The 19,657-nt window shown below is 55.4% G+C and overlaps 1 protein-coding gene across 2 annotated transcripts in view; it reads left to right on the forward strand.

Moving 5' to 3' along the window:
* ASS1 (argininosuccinate synthase 1) overlaps nucleotides 1-19,657 on the forward strand; it is a 51,750-nt gene that overhangs the window by 22,367 nt on the left and 9,726 nt on the right. For both annotated transcript variants that reach the window (XM_055541402.1, XM_055541404.1), the window contains exons 7-12: nucleotides 561-631; nucleotides 845-875; nucleotides 5,881-5,971; nucleotides 8,644-8,728; nucleotides 9,233-9,297; nucleotides 18,094-18,225. In XM_055541402.1, the coding sequence (XP_055397377.1) occupies nucleotides 561-631; nucleotides 845-875; nucleotides 5,881-5,971; nucleotides 8,644-8,728; nucleotides 9,233-9,297; nucleotides 18,094-18,225 (475 nt within the window). The remainder of the gene's footprint in view (nucleotides 1-560; nucleotides 632-844; nucleotides 876-5,880; nucleotides 5,972-8,643; nucleotides 8,729-9,232; nucleotides 9,298-18,093; nucleotides 18,226-19,657) is intronic.

A 19,657-nucleotide genomic window follows, 5' to 3' on the forward strand; every position in this document is an offset into this window, starting at 1 on the left:
TGTATGTGGTGACCACAGGCAGCAGGGGAGACGTGGGCCCAGGAAGTGCCCAGCCACACCCTGGGAACAAGTGTTCTGAACCAGAGGCTCTCATGGACGCCTCTTGCTTCGTTGGGTGAGCATTAAGCACCCCTGTAGGTGCACATGCCTTGGTTGAAATCCACAGTGAAAGCTGGGTCCATTCCACCTCCCAGCTCATAGGGTGGCGGTCCACGGATGGTGCTGGGAGACCCTCAGCACCTGAAGTGTGGACTCAGAATCTTCTGGAAGAAACCTCCAAGGTCAGCGTGCACTCCATAGCATCTCGGACACTGGGTCTTAAAGTCTCTGCCTGGGCGTGTTCAGAAATGGGGCCATCACTCTCCAGGCCAGCCTGGGGTGGGGAGAAGGAGACGTGGGGGCAGGGGGCGGTCCAGGGTCTTGTTGGCCTGGGAGCCAGAGTTTGGGGGTGTCTTTGACTTTGAAAGGAAACCGAGGCAAGCAGGCCTGACCCTCGTGTCCCTCAAGCTGCCTCGTGCCAACACTGTCTTACCTGGGTTGTCTTAACCTCTTACCTGCAGCAACATGGAATCCCCGTCCCAGTCACCCCCAAGAACCCGTGGAGCATGGACGAGAACCTGATGCATATCAGGTAAGACGGACCTGCCTGTCCACCGCTCTGCCAGGCCTCGGTGATCACCCACCTTCTGGGTCATGATGGAGTGGTGACCCACCAACTGTGGTCCCCGCCCTCATGGACGGAGCCCAGCGGCCTCAGGGAGGGCAGACCGCCTCTTGTTGGTGTGTCCCTCTGCTCCTCCCGCACTGACTCCCCTCCTCTGTCTTCCTTCTTTCTCCCCTGTAGCTACGAGGCTGGAATCCTGGAGAACCCCAAGGTAATCCCCCGTTCCCCCGAGCCCACTGTCTTTTGGTGGTGGCTGCTCCGTGCCGACGCGGTCTGGTGTGTTTGTAGCCTAATTTGAAATTTCACGGGGGGCCGGGCATGGGGCTGGGGCTGAGCCCTGCCTGTGTTCCCCGACCCTCCCCAACAGGCTCCCTGTCGCCTGCCCACTCCTCACTGCGTTTTTTCAGATCCTCCCCCCTCCCTGGCGCTCTTTTTTTTCTTAATTGCTGCCACGATGAATAGGGGAAGGAAATATTTCAGGGAACGGAGAGTGCGATTGTGAGACAATAAAGAAGCAATTAGGCAGATGAGACACTTATGGGAGGGCCTAGTCTGTGCCCACCAGCTCTCGGGCTGCCTCGGCTGCTGCCACAGGGGGAGGTGGCACAGATCGGAGCCTCAGGACCCGTTTGTCTGGGCCTGGGCTCCGCACCCGCCAGCCCGCCCGCCTTGGTCCCAGGTCCCCAGCCTCCCCAGCTGGCTCCCACTGGACCTCGGGGCCCTGTTTGAAGTTTAGGTTTTTCTCTCTTTTGGAGAGGTGGAGGGGTTCCTTTGTGTCTCCCCCTGCCCACCGTGGGAGATGGGGGAGGCAGGATGAACTCTATCCTGGGAAGAAAGAAAAAAAAAAATCTCTTTGTCCCCCCAGGGAGTGTCTCCACTCCCTGGCTGATTTGGGGGTGGGGTGGGCTGGGGGTGGGCAGGGGCCCTTGTGCAGCTGGGCCAGGGCGGGGGGGTGCTGGAGGGCACAGGATCTAGGAAGGCCAGCTGGAGAGGATGGTTTGGGCGAGGGTGGAGTGAGCCTGGTCCTGGGGAGAGCTCCCCGTGGGGACTGGGCCCTCTGGATGGGTGTTGGTGATAACCTAACCTGTACCAGGGGCTGTTTCTGGAGCCAAGCCTGGGGTCTGTATTCTCCTCAGCTCTGAGCCTCCTCATGTCCTGGGGGAGGAAACTGAGGCCCAGAGGACTGACCCACCCTCCCGGCAGCCTCTGGTTCCCGATGGCCTGCACACCTCCCTTCCCCACCTGCTTGGCCCTCAGCCCAGCCGTGTCACTCAGCAGAGCCCACACCCTCATCCCCTGGGGGCTGATGGCCCCACAAGGCCGCTGCCTGCTGGTCACAGGCTTTTCCAGTTCATGCTTGGCTGACCCCACGACACTCAGGCCAGCCACCCCTAATTAGCCAGTCAGTCAGCGCCCAGGGGGCTCGGGGAGGCTGAGCGGAGCCCGGCGGCTCCTCTTGCGGCCTATGATGCCGCTCTTACCTCACTGCGGGGTGCAGGTCCCTTCCCCTCTCAGGCCTCCTTTCTATTGAGGCCAGTGCATGGACAAGGAAGTGCTAGCCAGTGTATTTTTCAGGATTCTACCCACTAGTCAAGTGGGAAGATGAGTGCATTCCCAGAGACCTGGGTCTGAATCCTGGCTTTGCTTCTATGGCTGTGCAACCTTGGGCAAGCTACCCAACCTCTCTGAGCCTCTGGCTTCTTAAGCAAACAGCTGGACAAGGCAACACCTGCCTCCTGGGATGTGAAAGCCCTTGGCCTGTCCTGGCACAGGGCCCAAGGCCTCAGCCGTGGGACCAGGGGTCCCACCCTCCCTCCTCCGGCCGACTAAGATTTTTGTGGGGAGGAAGGAGAAGAGGTTCCCTCAGGAGTGGATGCTCTGCTCTGCCCTCCCAGGGGAAGTGGGGAGACCATACTCCCGCTGAGAAGTGCAGGGCCAGGCCCAGGGACCCAGGGGCTAGCCCACTCCAGCTCTGCTTTCCCAGGCTGCCCTGCTGCAGGTGGGGGCCAAGGCAGCCCCTTGCCACCAGTAGGTCCCAGGGGCCCAGGTGGGTGCTACTCCCCACAGTGGAGGAACTCTGCACGCTGGGCAGCCCTGGCCCCCTCTGGAGGCACTGGGGAGACCGAGCTCAGGGAACCAGTGGCCCCCTCCCTCCCCAACCCCCTGCTCCAAAAAAAGCCTGAGACCTGCTGGGGGGAGGGTTTGAAGGCAGATGGTGGAGCCATTTTCTGCCTCCATGAGGGCTGATTGAAGGGCAATGAGGCAGCTAATGCGAAGAAAGATAGAAATTTACTTGCTTTAACTTCATACGGCCCACAGTGAAAGAGTTCATTCAGTCGCCGGCCCGCCATATCTGATGGATGAATAAACCATTTGCCGCATCGATCATGCCTCTACATCATGGTTTACTTCATGGGCCATTTGCTTCCAATTTCTCCTTCTCAGCCCTGTTTCATGCTTTCTTTCGCCCTCTCCCCATCCCCCCTCCCTCCCCACCAACTCTCTCTCTCTCCTTTTTTTTTCCTTCACTCTCTTCCCTCCCCCAGCGACCCCACCCCCCCACAACCCAAGATGACATTGGAAGTGAGCCCTCCCGCTGGGATGGATAAATAGGTGGTATTGATACTCAGCAACAAACTATTTGTCATTTGAACTGGGCTTTTAGGAAGGCAGAGTAAAAAGAAGGCAGGCGTGAGCCACCACCTCGGAATGCAAAGCAAATGTCACTTTATTTCTATTTAGTTATTTTATTTAATCGGTGCTGTCAGGGTGTCCTGCTTCCCACTGCAGAGAGAGTGGGGATGCTGGACCCGCCTGGTCTTCCTACCTCCCCTCTCCTCCCGAATGCACTCTCATCCTGTCCCATTCTTGTGTTCGCGGCCGGTTAAGTACGGCAGGAGAAAGTGACAAGCCCCAGGTCCGAGTCTGAAGGCCCAGTGCGGGTAGAAGTGGGAGGCAGGCGAGTTCAGATGGAGGGGCTGGGGTCTCAGCCCTGGCAGGCAGCTTGGAGTTCAACCCGGGCTGGACAGTCAGTGAGGAGCCCCCGGCAGGTGGGGAAGGACCTGTGGAGTCCTGTTGGTCACCCAAAGGCCCCAAGCCCTGGTTTCACTTTGCCTTTTGGCCAAGGACAGCCCTGGTCCCAGGGAAGGTGGTGGTTGGTTAGGCCTGGGGAGCCGGGCATGTCTCTGACCGTATCCCTCGTGCTGTCTCTCATGGAGTGGGTGGGGGCGGGAAAGAGCACTGGACAGGGGTTCTAGAGTCCTCAGTCTGACTCCCACACCGGGGGTGGGGGTGGGGGGTTGGGCAGTGGCGGGGCGGCGTGATGGGGACAGGCGGCTTCTTTGGCCTTGGTTTTTCCACCTGGTCCATGGAGCCATCAGGCTGGAGGTCCTCAAGGAGGCCCCCCACCCCTCCTTGGGTCTGTCTTGGAGGTCTGTTCTGGGTCCCTGCTCCTGCCCGCTAAGGGGAAACGGGAAGGGATGGCAGCTGGCCTCGGAGGAGCTTTGAAGGCACAAGAGCTTTATTCCCAGTCCCATCTGAGCCCAGGAGTAAAGCTAGAAGAATCACTGTCCCTGTTTGCCCAGGACTGGATGGTGGGGGGAGGGTCTCCGAGTTTGGAGCCAGGATGGTTGGTCATCCTAACCGCAGGGAGTGGCCTCGGGGTCCCGGTGGCCCCACCTCTCTGCCCCACCTGAGCAGCTCTTCTCCGAGGCAGGTGTCACCAGGAGGCTGTTCCAGTCATCCTGTCACCTGCAGGGCACCAGGCCCTAGTTGGCACCTTCTTGGATGACTTTCATGTCCAGTAAGAAATATAGAAACTGTCTATGTATTTAAATTGTAAGGCAGTCAAAAGAAAGTGTTAGTCACTCAGTTGTGTCTGGTAGCCTGCCAGGCTCCTCCCTCTGTGGGATTCTCCAGGCAAGAGTACTAGAGTGGGTAGCCATTCCCTTCTCCACTGGATCTTCCCAGTTGAGGGATCAAACCTGGTTCTCCCACACTGCAGGCAGATTTATTGTCTGAGCCACCAGGGAAGCCCAAGGCAGTCAAAAGCAGGTATCATTCCCCCTCCCCACCCATTTTACAGATGAGAAAACTGAGGCTCAAAGAGGCAAAGCAACTTGTCACAGCCTGACATCTCGACTCCCGGCTTTGGGGTGTTTTCCACCACTCTGAAATCTATCACATCACTGTTCAAGGCCTCATGGGTTTCCTGCCCTGGGCCATGTGGCCTCCGCCACCCCCACACAGCCTACGTCACAGCCCCGACAGTCCCTGTCCGCCTCTAGTTCTTCCTCCGTAGGTGGGAGAACAGTTCTTGACCTCATCCACCAGGGCTGCAGAAAACGCAAAGGGAACTGCAGATGCAAAGTGACATGGGAATGCTTGCAGGCTTTTGACAGCCAGGGATTGAAGGGACTGCACTTCCCAGGATGTTAGCAGGTGGACAACAGCTGGGCCCTGGGATGCCCATGGGACGGACTTGAGCAGTCAGGCCCAAGAGCCCCCCTGGCCTCATCGTGGCAAGGGTCCAAGCCGCAGCCTGCGGGGGTGGGGGTGGGGGGGGGGCGGGGACCTAGGGAGTTCCAGGCAGCCAGCCGCCCCTCCACCACCGCATCGAGTCGAGAAAGAGGCCCAATTTCCAACACGCCCAAGAAAAAATATACATAAAGGTTGATGTGTTTTCAAATGGGTTTTTGCTTCACTCTTCTCTTTTCTCCCTGTGTGTATTAACCTCGGGGACCCCAGGGACGGCTCTCCTTGCCGGAGCACCTGCTGGGGTCAGGCACAGTCATTAGCTTTGCGGTCAGTGCAGAATAAACCCCAATTCCCGGTGCCGAGGAGAGAGAGAGAGAGCGCGGGTGTGCCCACGCCCGCTCCCGGGAAGCCCACCTAGTGCCTCACTCCCCCAAAGTCACGCTTTTCCTGCCTGACTGGCTCCTCCTGCTATTCCACCTCCAGCTGTGGGGGCGTCAAAGAAAAAGATGAGATCAAGTTGAGGGGAAAAATTGTCTGATTTCTTGAGCCCTTTGTTTCCCAGGCCCCTGGCAAGTGGGGCTGGCTCCAGGTAGGGGGGCTGGGAGGCCGGCCTGCTGGCTGGACTGGCCAGCCGATGGCAAGTGCCAACAGGACCCTGGCTCTGGAGAGGGCTGCAAGAGACTGACCTGGCATAGCTCGGCTCAGACACACTGTCCTCTAACCTCTTTCTGTCTTATCAGAACCAAGCGCCTCCAGGCCTCTACACAAAGACCCAGGACCCGGCCAAAGCCCCCAACAGCCCGGACACGCTTGAGATCGAGTTCAAGAAAGGTAGGTGCCTGCCCAGTCAGGACTCCACGGGGTGGACTTTTGGGGCCCTGGCTCCTTGCCCCTCCTTGCCTGGGAGCCCCCTGGCAAGGGGGCTTCTGTATTCCTCCTGTGTTTCCCGGAAGCCAGGCTTCAGATGGGGTCTTCAAATGTTCCCAGCTACCCCCTCCCCTGATGGCATGATCCGTGGAAGCCTTCAGATTTGGGAGGAAAGCACCCCAGCGGCTGTCCCCTGGTCGGTGGACACCAGGTCTGGAGGAAGCATTCTGGGGAAGTCACTCCACTTTCCTGGGCCTCAGTTTCCTCATCTGTAAACTGGGGATAAAAGCACTCGTTGCCTCGTGTTTTCACGGTACAGAGTGAGATCTGGATGGGGTGTATCTGGTGCAGGAGTGGTCACCAAGGAGGTGCTCACCCAGTAGGAGAGCCAGTCTTGGGGGCCCCCTCTGACCCCACAGCTACTCCTAAGTTAGCTGCCTGGTGCATCTCCCTACCTCCCCACCCTGGGTTCAAAGCTGCTGCCACACTTGCTTGTGTTCTGATTTCCTCCTCATCTTCTCTGCAACCAACATGAAGCGTTTGCTGGCCTCGCCCGAGTGCCCGGCCTTGAGCCTGGCATCAGGGACACCCTGCCCACCCCCACCTTGCCTTGGAAGACAGAGGGGAAGGCAAGACATGCTGGGTAATGGAAGGAGCAGGACCTGCTTCAGGGTGAGGGCTCAGGATGTCCAAGGAGAGGACTTTTCCAGGAGGCTTCAGAAATCGGAGAGACTTCCTGGAGGAAGTGGCGCTGGGCAGGAGCTGGAGGAGCCAAGAAGGGGGCGACTCCAGGCAGGGAGGCTGGTCCTTCCAGCCACAGGCAGGGACGGAGCTGAAGGAGAGGGACTCAGAGACAGATCCCAGCTCCCCCCTGCTAGTGTGACCTTGGGTCTCGGGCTTGTTCACCTGTAAAACAGGCCACAGAAATGATGCTCATAGGTGCTGAGCATGGTGGTACTTTAATCATTGGCCTCCTGGCCTTTCTCAAGGGCCTGGCTGCGCCAATGGGCGTTTTCATCGTTCTGGCCCCACCTCTGCCATCAGTTCAGACACTTGAGTGTCATGCCCCCTGGGGACCAAAAGCCCCTTAAAGTCTAAGGCCCTTAAGGTCAGCTGGAGCACTGAGTCCGTCTTATGCCCACCCTCTGTGACCCAGGGCCGTGCGGATGTGGGGCCTCTGAGCATCATCTCTGAGAAGATGGGGGGTACACCCAGGCCGCACCCCACCCCCCACAGATCCCCTGGAGCCGGGGAGAGCGGTGAGGGTGCGAGGTGAACGGGAGGCCGCAGACGGTCCTGCACACTGGACACCAGCTCTGGCCCCCTTTTCCTCTAGGAATAGATAGTCCAGCCCCAAGGGCCGAGCCCGAGAAGAAACGTGATCCATTTTAATGATCTGGGGACTGACTAGAAAAAAAAAAAAAAAGTAGACGGAGGAACCCTCCCTGACGACTCCCCATTCACTCTCTAGTTAATTTATTTGAAGTTTTAATCTAATTATTAACTATTTTAAAGGCTAAGAGGCTTTCTCCGGCGGCGGCAGCGGCAATGTCTGCTCGTCTCTGGGGGCAGGCCTCATCCAAGGCCCCGCAAGGACGACAATAGGGCCCGGAGGGAGAGAAAGGGAGAGGGGAGAGGAGGGTGGGGGCGGGGCGGTGGGCAGAGGGGCTTAAGGTTCATTATTGGGCAGACTTACATTTAATAGCAATTTACAACCAAGTTATAAAACCCCTGGAAATGGGGGTTAAGAATGGCCAGGCTGACAGCCCCTGAGCGAAGCCCCTCCAAGCGGCGCCCGGCTAATAAAGACTCGAAAGCCGCTATTGAGGCCTGATTGGCATCCGATCGCTGGCTCCATGGTAATGAGCTGGGCAGATGGGTGGGAGATTAGCCGCCAACTTTGAACAGCTTTTCTTTGTCACTGTTACAGCTCTCTTGTTAGGCCGCTAATACATTTATTGCTCATTTCACACCGCTCGAGAAAGTGCCCCTTGCTATTCAAAGTCAACCCCGAACCCACCCACCGCCCCCCCTCCCACCACCGTCTTGACTTCCCTCCCGAGCGGTCACCTTCCTCCTGCCGCCCCAGACCCGACTTCTCAGAATTCACGGGCGCCTCCAAAAGCTCGCCGGCTGAAACAGGCATCTTCTCGCCCCGATCTGGGGTGCGGGGTCGGGGCGTGGGGGTCCGCCTGACAGACGCGGCAGGGGGCCGTGTGTGTGTGTGTGTGTGTGTGTGTGTGTGAGTTCAGCCACACCTCGGCCAGGCGGGCCCCCCGGTAACTGGTGGGACAGAAGGTCCTCCGTCGTAAGACAATGGCGGAGCGTGAAATTCAATTAGTTCAGGGCCTGGTTCCAATTTCACAGCCCCTAAATGCAAAAGGGGCAGAGAGAATGGGAAGGGTGGGGGAGAGCGTTTTTATTGCATTTTCCCTTTCATTCTGGGGGGCTTTCTCGCCCCTTCTCTCTCCCCAGCAGGCCTCAACCTGCACTGGGCTTCTCAAGGAGTCATTTGGAGTCCATATCTGTCACATCCATTTAAGGCGTTTCGGGCGGAGGGGGAGGGTGGAGTGGCAGCCACAGACTCCTCCGCTGAGCTCCGACCATGGGCCCCCTGCCCTCTCCTCCCGCCCTAGGGGTCCCCGTGAAGGTAACCAACGTCGGGGATGGCACCACCCACAGCACAGCCTTGGAGCTTTTCCTGTACCTGAATGAAGTCGCGTGAGTGCCTGCTGGGAACACACTGGCCAGCCCCTGCCTGGACCACTGTGGCTGGTGGCCCCAGCCCGAGCCTTAGGGGCCGAGGAGGACAGGCCCGCGTCCTGCAGTCAGCCCTGGCACCAGCCCCATAGGCGTAGGGCCCTTTGGTTCTGTACGAGAGTCCCGGTGGCCCTGGGCCTTAGAAGGGAACAACCCCAGAGCATCTTCTGCCCCTGGGGATGGTCCAGTTGAGCCTCCCCAGGTCTCAGCTGGGTATGAGGCCAGGCTAGAAGGACAGCTGAGCAGTGGAAAAGGCTGGGTGCCACGCCAGGCCCAGGTGGAGGTAATGGAAGTTGCACACTGAACTCACTGTGTGTCCCGGGCAATCCCTTCCCTCCTTGGGCCTCAGTTGCCCCACCTGTACAATGGGTGGTTGGACAAGTTCACCTGGCTCAGATGTCCTCTGAGTCTTGAATCCTGACACCCTGCACATGGCCCCCAGTGACCAGATGGTTCTTCCCACAGTGGCAAGCACGGCGTGGGCCGCATCGACATAGTGGAAAACCGCTTCATTGGGATGAAGTCCCGGGGTAAGTCTGGTCACCACCCCTGGGGGCATGGCTCGGCTCCCAGAGGCCCCTGACACCCACCATCATGTTCCAGCATTGCTACTCCCAGGCTGACTTTGGGCAAGTCCTTTCACCCTGCCAGACAGTTTGCCTTATGTGAAGCTGGGATGAGGGACACTCGACCACTGATTTCTGATGGCATCAGGAGAAGAGCTGTCCCCAGGCAGGGAGAGGTACAGAGGAGAGAGGAGGCGGGCCCAGGGCCTGGAGGTCAGTCACTCCAATGCCCTGGGCGGCAGGTCAGCCAGGCTTAGAGGCAGGCCACGTAGGGCCGATTTCGTGGTCATTAAGGTGACATTGAGGAGGCCAGAGGGCCTTGCAGGGTGGGAATCTCGCCAGGGGTGGGCGCTATGAGCCAGTCAGGGCCTGAGGGCCTGTCTCATGACATGAGCATGACATGGTTGTTGTTCGGTCACTCAGTTGTGTCTGGCTTTTTGCAACCCCATGGATTGTAGCACACCAGGTTTCTCTGTCCTTCACCATCTCCCAGAGCTTGCTCAAACTCATGTCTGTTGAGTTGATCATGCCATCCAACCATCTCATCCTCTGTTGCCGCCTTCTCCTCCTGCCTTCAGTCTTTCCCAGCATCAGGGTCTTTTCCAGTGGGTGGATTCTTCACATCAGGTGGCCAAAGTATTGGAGCTTCAGCTTCAGCATCAGTCCTTCCAATGTATATTCAGAGTTGATTTCCTTTAGGACTGGACTTTTTGCATGATGCTGGGGTGGGGCTCTGCCTTGCTGCTGAGTGGCTGCCCGGCCCATATCCACCTCTGGCTGGGCCTGGAAGAAGGTGAGGCTGGTCCCCAAGCAGGTGCAGAGCCCATGGTTCCCTCTCGGTCCCTCATCGGGTCATCTCGACTGCACCCAACCCCCATCCCGTTCGAGGAGATCTCATGTCCCCTGTGATGAAGCGATGTGCGTGCTTCTGACTTCCATGAGGGAGGGGCAAGCCAGCCATTGAGAGTACCGGTGGTGGGATTAAGGTCCCTTGTGTGAGCAGGTGTTCAGCTCGCTTTGCTAAGGTCAATTTAAAAAGATGGCACAGCTAAAGAAAACCAGGCCAAGGTCATGGCTCTTTGTCGCTCGGGATGTTTTTCACCAAGACTCTAAAATCCAAAGAGAACTGATGGCAGATTTCAGGTCAGGGCATTGGTCCTCGAGGCAGGATGCCAGGGCTCTCACGTGGAGTTCAGGTTCACAGCTCCTGGCTGATGACCTTGGACTTGGTAGCTCAGTTTCTCCAGGTGCAATGTGGCAGGCGTTGGGACAGGAGTTGGATCATTCTGGCTCTGACCTGTTTGAATTTATCTCAAAAGGGGAAGAAGGAAGCAACGTGGCTTTGCCTCCTGTGTGTGTTTTTTTCCCTCCTTGACAAGACTATTACTGTGAAAAACAACCTAATTGAAAGTCTCGAGAAGACCTTGTGGAGAACAATATTACTAATTAGCTGCTCCCTTGTACCCTCTCTTACCTTTGTGTCTTACCTATACCAACATCTGATTAAGCATCCTTTTGTCTCACTTTGCCCTTGGGAGGCAGCACAACGCAAATTATCTGAGGCAGACCCCGGAGGGACCTCGGTGAGCCAGAGCCCAGCACCCTTTCTTTATAGGCGGGGAAACCAAGGCTCAAAATCACAGCCATGTTGGTGGTAGGATCAGGACTAATGTCGAGTCCCAGAGAGGCATGGGGTGGAGGGCTGAGGGCTTGAACTCTGCACTGGGGCAGATCCGGGTTCTAGCCCATGTATATTAGCAGGAACTGGCCCAGTGGAAGAGCTTCTTGAATGCAGCAGTCCCATAGGGATGCTGAAAGGGTCAAGGTGGCCTTTACCCTCTGGGAACTGTCCAGTCTGCACCACGATCTTGTCCCTTCTCTGTCCAAGGCAGGCATCACTGATTGTGGATGCAAATCAACAGTGCTGACGATGGATAGATCGCCTGAGATCACTCTGTGAAATGGCACCCAAGTGGACTGGACTATTCTGGGAACACATCCTGAAAGAGGTGGCAGGAGAATAGACTTTACCTGGTAGAAGAAGGTGGGATAGAAAGGAATGGGAGCCTTCCAGTGTGAGTGGCAGGAGCAGCCCCAAGTGGCCAGTTGGGTGGTGGTTTAGGTGTGAGGCTGGCCGGCCTCCTGGAGGCCTGGCAGAGGCACATGGAAGGGCGGGTGTCAGGGGCCAGGCTTGGGCACTGGACTCGACTGCCTGCCTTGGCTCCATCACCCTTTGGAAAGCAACGTAGCCTCTTCAGAGAGGCTTCATCCGTGAAATGGGTTGTTGGGCAGATTGAACACCTCTGTGTTGACCTATAGTGGGTGCCGTGCCTGGAGGTAGGCTTCCTACCTGTTCCCCAGAACTGGGGGTGTCATCACCTTTGAAGATTGGAGCCATGAGGTTAGCGCTCAGTTCCAACTCCCTAGCTTCTTACCATCCATCTGAGGAGAAGATTCCTGGAGCATAGCCCTCACTCTACCCAAGCACTGCGTGTGCACCTTTGAGGGGCTTTCCCGAAAAGCATAGCATTTAGCCTGAGAGTTGCTTGCTGTGTATCCTCAGACAAGTTGCTTTCCGGCTCTGCAACTCCCACTGGCAAAGGTGGGCATGCTAGAGGATCTCACCTTCTCTCTCTCTGCAAGTTCTACCTTGCCTATTTTCTGACTTGGGGAGTGAGAAAAGAAAGTTGCTTCTTAATTTTAGGGGGAGGTCTTGTTTTTTATTTCTCCACTGCCAATAAGTCACTGTGAGAAATAAAGAGGGGCAATAGAGGAAGACATCGTTGATTCACCCACGAGACTTTTATTAGGTCTACGGTCAGGGGAAAAGCCGTTAATTGTCAATTATATGGAGGGCAGAGCAGGAAGGTGCTATTGTTCGTATGTTGATGTACAAGGGGGAAATGTCATTTGTATTGATTTTACAAAGCTTAGAGTTGAAATTGGTTAAAGGCTTTTTTTTTTTTTTTTTGCCGCGGTGGGGGAGGGTGGGTGGGTAGGAAGCTGGCAGTGCTAATGTACCAGGTCTGGGGTGGCCAGGTTAGTGGCACTTGGGGCCATGGGGTCAGCAGGCCGGGGGCTGGGGAAGCCGCAGATGGAGTAGCTTTCGCTGTATTGTGGCTGTTCACATCGTCATTATCACATTATCTTTTTAACTCTGGAGGGGGGCTAATTAAGTGAAGTAAATGAAATCAGTGGGGAGGAGAAGGGGGGCGAGGCAGGCAGGAGGGAAGCTGAGAAGGAGCTGGCACTGGTCCTTCCCTCACCTTCTCCCCCCAGCCCTGCCCAGTGGGTCTCACCTCTGCTGCTTCCCTCAGTGACTCCCTCCACACTCGCCTCCTCACCTGCCTTCTGTTCTCCCCTCCACTCCTCCCTTCCACTCTCTTCCATCTTCCTCCCTCCTTCCCATCTCTCTCACATCCTCCCCGCCTCTCTCACTTCCTCCTTACTCCATCACTTTCTGGCGAAGAAAGACTTAAGAGTTACCGCCCGCTTCTCCAGACCTCCCAGAGTCTCCGCTCAGACCGAACATTCCAGATTGGAGGGAGACCTATGAGGCAAAGGTATTCGCATTCCCAGAAGCCCGGAGTGGCCAGTGTCAGAGGCCCACCCTGATTCCCAGGGTGGGGCCCGCGGGGCACCGGGAGCATAGAGGAAGGCTAGCAACCCACGGGGACTTGCCTCCCCATCACCATGGCAACTGCCTCTCTTCTTGGCCATGGGATCTAAGCGGGGAGCTCTTGGGCTCCAGCCCAGCTCCCCTCCCCTGGCCTTTCTGAATCCCTTTCTCTGGACACTGCTTACCCAAAGGACCAGAGGCAGTGGTCCAGGTGCCTTAACCTCCACCTCTGCCCTTCCACCCCCGCCCCCCCCACCCGAACCTCCGGCTGAGTTGGCCGATCCCACTCAATTCTGCCAAATTGCTCAATTTCTGGGCTAACCTGGCAGCCTCGGGAAAACAGATGAGAAAAATTTAAGCAGCCGCAGCTGTTTTGGTTCCCACCTCTTCCTCCTCGGTCCACTCTCCCCCTACCCCGGCCGCCCCCCAGCTCCTCGCCCTTCTTCCCCACCCGCTCCTCGGCAGTAATTATGGTGTGATTGAAGCCACTCCGCAGAGAACCGCTGACACCTCTGTCTTTTTCCTGTAAACACGGGGAGATGAAAATAGACACTTGAATCCGCTGTGCGTGTCACTCGGAAGATGTCTGTTGTCTCTTCCCCAGCGACACCGAGACTCAGCTGTCATTTCCTCCTTTTTGCACAGTGGTTTGTATGCTGACTGTCAAAAGCCCCAAATCCATAGTCTTTAAGCATCAGGATTCTGTCACTGGGTTTTTTTTTTAAGTCATTTTTTCCCCAGAAGAAATACACAGAAATCATCTGTACCCCCTACCACTGTGGAGAGGAGAAGGAAAGCTTTAACACACACACACACACACACACGACAGCAGCAACCTGCAAACAAGCTTTTTGATCAGTCACAATTAACTTTAACACCTTCTAAGGCAAGGAACGGGAATATTAATTGTGCTGGTGTGTTTCACGGCTGCGGCTTCTCTTCTCGCCTACGACTCCTCCCGCGGCGCCCTCGGAGGGCTGACGGTCGTGTGGCTGGTCCTGAGGGCTCAGTGGTGGCTGACTGTCCACCAGACACTCTCCGTTCTTTTCCTGGGGACAGCTCTGATGGCGCAGTTTGGGGGTGGTGGTGGGGGACAGGGGCTTCCCAGGTGACTCAGTGGTAAAGAACTTGCCTCCAATGCAGGAGATGCGGGTTCAATCCCCAGGCTGGGAAAACAGCCAGTGACTGGTCCTGTTTCGTCTCTGGACTATGGGGAGGTGATGCTAGGGAGCTGGCTACAGCGTTCCAGAAACAAAACCACATGCGCATGGGGGCCATTGTGTCTGGGTGCTCACCTTCAGGTGCGTCTCAATGGGACTTAGGCAAAAAAGCAGTCGACACTTGCCACCTTCTCCTCTTCCAGGCAGGTTGCCTGGGCCACAGAGGGGGCTGAGGCAGCCCGAGGTCACACGGCAGGAGTGACTTGCGCTGAACCACTGTAAAGGTATAAGTTGAGAGGGACTTCTGGGCTGCACTCCTGACCTACGAACACAGCTTGGACTCAGCTGGCCGGGTGCGGACAGGAGAGCAAGGAGGCAGCTGGGTTCCCCAGGGGCTAAGGATGAGGACAGCTCCTGCCCTTGGCCTGCCGTTGTGACCGTGTATGTAAGAATGGGCTTTGAAAGTTTCTGGGTTTTTCCAAAATGTGGCAAAAGTAATAATCAGGAAGAATTAGAAGGCCCATTTCTAGTCCAGTAAATACTGAGTTCCTAGTATGCAGGGTTCAGTTCTGACTCTTTGGGACCTGACTGACTCTTTGGGACCCCACGGACTATAGCCCACCACGCTCCTCTGTCCATGGTATTTCCCAGGCAAGGATGCTGGAGTGGGTTGCCACTTCCTCCTCCAGGGGATCAGCCCTACCCAGGGATCAAACCTGTGTCTCTTACGTCTCCTGCATTGTCAGGCAGATTCTTTACCCCTGAGCCACCTGGGAAGCTCAGTATATAGTAAATATATATTGAGTTGCTAGATATATATATTGAGTTGCTAGAATGAGAAGACAAATAAGGCTTTTCCATTATCTTGCTCTTGGTGACTCTTGGTGATAAAGTTTCTAGAAAAATTGAAAGCTTGCCCCTTTTACCTTGTGGTTATTTCTGTCTTTTTCTTTTCTTTTTTTTTTTTTTGGAGGTAGATGTTGCCAAAAGCTCTGCACACCTCTAACATTGTAAACAGACTGCTGTAAACATCAGGCCTTTCTCAGTGGCCTGGGGTCATTGGAAGCCACTTGTTTGTGGCTCCCAAGTGTCCCCAAATCAACAGACATGAATTTGATCAAACTCTGGGCGATGGTGAAGGACAGGGAAGCCTGGCGTGCTGCAGTCCATGGGGTCGCCAAGAGTCAGACACGACTGAGCGACTGAACAACTGTCCCCAGAAGGCGCCAGCCCAGAGCCTGTGTTGAGTTCTTGTCTGCTTTTCACAGGCGTTCTGTGTCGTGTCCCCAGTCTCACGCTGTCCTTTTCTCAGCCACCCACCTGTCTCCCACCTCGTCAGCCCTTGTAAGCTCCTTCGGGGTTGTGTCTCTGAGGCAGTTTGTGAACACGGATGACAGAGCCAGTTTGAACTGTGTTTATGAGAGTCATGATGAGGGGTGGTGGGGGCCCGAGGCACTCCCCGGGGAGTCGAGGGCTTGGGCCTGCTGCGTGAACTGGGGGATGGTGGTGTTTTCCTACCAGGGAAATAGCTGTGTTTACCCCCACAACTGATTCAGGACAGCAGAAGTGGCCCAAGAGCTGCAGGCACACGAGTGAAACAGGACCGGCGTGTCCTAGCAACGCCTTGCCTCTCTGCGCATGTTCCCGAACCCCAGGATGTGGGGGGTTTGCAGATAAGAGACTCACTTCCCCATAGACAGGCTCTTTTCCACTCTGGAACACCTCAGAGCCTTGGGAACACTCTTCCTTGGCCACAGCACCTCAGACTTGGGTGTCCCCTTCATGCTCGGTGAGCACTGGATCACTTTGCAAAAGGCCCTAAGAGGCAACCAAGTGCAGAGATGGAAAACTCAGAGGCAGGTCTCAGTCTCCCCATCTGTGAAATGGGTGTGTTGTGCCAAATCAGGATTTTTAAGGACTGCTTGTGGAGTCCAGGGTTTGCAGGGGGAACCTCTGCTCCCCACAGCTGGACCTCGTCTTTAATTGTGTATGTTGAGTTTCCGCCTAAGGATGTTTGAATCATGAGTTTGCAGCTGAGTTAGGAAAATACAGGCCATCCTTATGGACCCTGACATTTCTGTGGATTCCCAGACTTAGATTAAAGACCAGAGAAGTTCTCAGAGGAGAAAATTTCTGGCTACTTACATCAGACACAACCTTGGTCATGTCCCCTATGGACTTCAGAATTTAAACAATCTCCTCCTTTCTGGTTTTTGTTTTTTTTTTTTTTAAGCATTTTTAAATTGTGGTAAAATATACAAAACATTGGGAAAAAATCCTGATGCTGGGAGAGGCTGAAGGCAAAAGAAGGGGGCAGCAAAGGATGAGATAGATAGATAGCATCACTGACTCAATGAACATGAATTTGAGCAAACTCCAGGAGATGGTGAAGGACAGGGAAGTCGGGCATGCTGCAGTCCATGGGTTTGCAAAGAGTTGGATATGACTTAGCAACTGAACAACAACAAATACAAAACATAAAGCTTACCATTTAAACTGTTTTGAGGGTCCTGTTCAGTGGCATTAAGGACAACATTCATGTTGCTGTGTGAGCACCAGCCTGCATCTCCAGAACTCTTTCGACTTCTCAAAGCGAGGCCCCGTTAAACACCAGCTCCCCTCTCCCCCTCCCCAGCCCCTGGCACCCAGCTTTCCTCTTGGTTTCTATGAGCTGGACTCTTAGGAACCTCACGTGAGCAGGATGACACAGTATTTGTCTCTTGGTGATTTGTCTCTGGTTGATTTCCCTGTGCATCCTGTCTTCACATGTATCAGGACTTCCTTTTAAGGCTGAATGTTTCACTACGGAAATATCTCTTTCTGTTTATCCATCTATTGTTGGGCATTCTGATTGCGTCCACCTTTTGGCTCTTGTGCATAATGCTGCCATGAACGTGGGCGTATGAATCCCTTCTGTGGAAAGATGACCACGTAAATTTTGAGGAAAACCAAAACTCTGTCCCTTTAACGCCATAACACTATTTGGTGGGAAGAAAGGGACTTTTGGGGGTGACGTTCGTCAGGGAGGGTTATGACCGCTTCATCAGGACAGCAGACACAAGGCAGGTTTATCCCAGGTGCTCATCCGAACTTGACTCATGGGGCTACACTGCCAGGATTGCCTCTTGGTGCTTCAGTGTCCCCAAACCCAGGATGGCACCCACTCATCAGATCTCCCTCCCAGGGCCACACTCAGCCCAGGGCCAGGCACCCCCTTGTCACTTGGAGGTGGTGTGGTCCAAGCAGGTTGTTTAGCAAATGGAGGATTCAGGCCAGAGATGATGGGGAGGACACTGATCAAGACCGTCTTCCCGCGACCTTCCAGGTCTGGTCTCATCACCTGCTGGTCCACAGGGCAGCAGACAGCACCACTCAGGGACCGTTCCCAGCTCCACTCCAGCTATGTCCCTCCCCCCGGGAGGCTCAGTTTCCCCATGGGTACAGTGGGGTCAGCCCCGAGTTGACCAAGGTGGTGAGGATTTCTCAGCAGAGACGAGGCTGCAGGGGAGCTGCCAGCTGAAACGGGCACGTGTGTGCACACGTGTCCATGCGTGTGCATGTGTGTGAACAGCCGTTCCCTCCCCTGGCTCCCTAGGGGAAGGCAGGAAGGGACATTCAGGGCCCTGGGCTCCAGCAGAATCGGTTTAATTACAGGTTTTCAGCTGCGGGCCGGTGGGCATGAGTTGGGGAGGAGGGGGGAGCGGCTCTGAAACCCTGTCATTTTCCAGCATCTAAGGGCCTCTGCAAAGGGGGGCATCTAGACATTTTCTCCGCAAGCCGCAGAGTGGACTGTCGTGGCCCCAGCGTGAACATAATGGCAGATGCATTTTGCAGCAAGCTGGGAGTGAATGGGTCCGACCGGCTTGTCTCCTGTCAGACGAGTCATTATTATTATTTTTTTTTTGTCATTGGCTGACAGTTTGGGTTTCATGCGTTTCTCTCTTTTTTTCTTCTCTTCCCCCTGCCTGGAAAAATGGCTAGGTATCTACGAGACCCCAGCGGGGACGATCCTTTACCATGCTCATTTAGACATCGAGGCCTTCACCATGGACCGGGAAGTGCGCAAAATCAAGCAAGGCCTCGGCTTGAAATTCGCCGAGCTGGTCTACACGGGTGCGTAGGCCCTGCAGTGGCTGCCTCCCCTCCCTGACCCAGGGGCACCCTCCTCCTCCAGTCCCAACTTACCCACTGCCACCTGCGCTAGAGCCTGGAGGATGCAGATTGAAGGGGCTGGAGAGAGGGCAGGAGGCAAGGAGCGAGGAGGGGACTGTGGGACCTGCCTTGTTCATGAGGTCTTGAGGGAAGCGCGCCAGTTCCCCGGGACATCTCGCTGCTCTGCTGCCTGCAGCCCATGGGACTGCAGAGGGGGTCAGGGCAGCATCCTGCCAAGTTTCATCCAGCATGTGCCGGGTACCTCGCACCGTGTGGGGACACGAGCCATCCAGGAGGGCCCCCTCCCCCAAGTTCCTAAGAGAGCTGCAGCCAGAAACCGAGGCTCCGGGCAAACAGAACTTATACAGCATTATCCAACTGGAAGTGGCCAAGTTGGGCTGGACCTCAGGTCAGCCTGTCTCCAGGCAGAACCCAGAGCCACTCCATGAACTGCCTCAAGCCAGAGAAAGCCTACCTTGACCAAGAATAGGGCCTGAACACTACATGGGCCAGATCCCCACTCAGAAGCCACCAGGGCCACACGTACCCATTTCACAGGTGAGGAGACTGAGTTTCCATGCCTCACCTGCCATCTGACCAGGCTTCTGACTCCAGATCCATCCCAGACATTGTAACAGGAGTGAGCAGATCCAACCTGTTGCCTGTTTTTGTTCAGCCCATAGGCTAAGACCAGTTTTTACATTTTTCAGTGGTTGGGGAAAATTTTTTTAAAAGTAATATGTATTTCATTTAATATGAAAATCGTAAGAAATTCAAATTTCAGCATCTATAAATAGTTTTTTGGAGAAGGAAATGGCCCACCCATTCCAGTATTCTTGCCTTGAAAATCCCATGGACAGAGGAGCCCAGCAGGCTACAATCTATGGTATCACAAAGAGTCAGACATGACTTCGCAACTAAACACCAACAAATAGGTTTTTTGGCACCTCCTTGCTCATTTGTGTCCATGTTGCTGTCTGTGGCCACTTTGGAACTGCTCTGGCATAGCTGAGTAGTAGCTAGGGAAGCTACATGGCTCATAAAGCCTAAAATATTTACTATCTGGCCCTTTCTAGAAAGGGCTGACCCTATTTTATAACAGTCACATCTCCCTAATTTGAGAAATCACGTCATAACAGACCCTCTCAGCTGTTGGGAGGATGGCCTGCCGTTCTCTGGGAGCCTAGATGTCAGAAGGACCCCGGGAAAGTTAATATTCATAGCAGCAGCCTGGTATAAGTCTCACCTCTTCCGCTGGTCCCCCACTTGGAGGTTTCACTTCCTCTGAAACCTTGGAATAGCTATAACTCATCTTGGGGTTTCAGGGCGACATGGTGGTTATTGGCTGGCATTATTTTTCCCTCCCATTGTTCCCAGCAGCTTTGAAACCCCA

This window comes from Bubalus kerabau, chromosome 11 (genome assembly GCF_029407905.1).
Source record: "Bubalus kerabau isolate K-KA32 ecotype Philippines breed swamp buffalo chromosome 11, PCC_UOA_SB_1v2, whole genome shotgun sequence".
Taxonomy (NCBI): domain Eukaryota; kingdom Metazoa; phylum Chordata; class Mammalia; order Artiodactyla; family Bovidae; genus Bubalus; species Bubalus kerabau.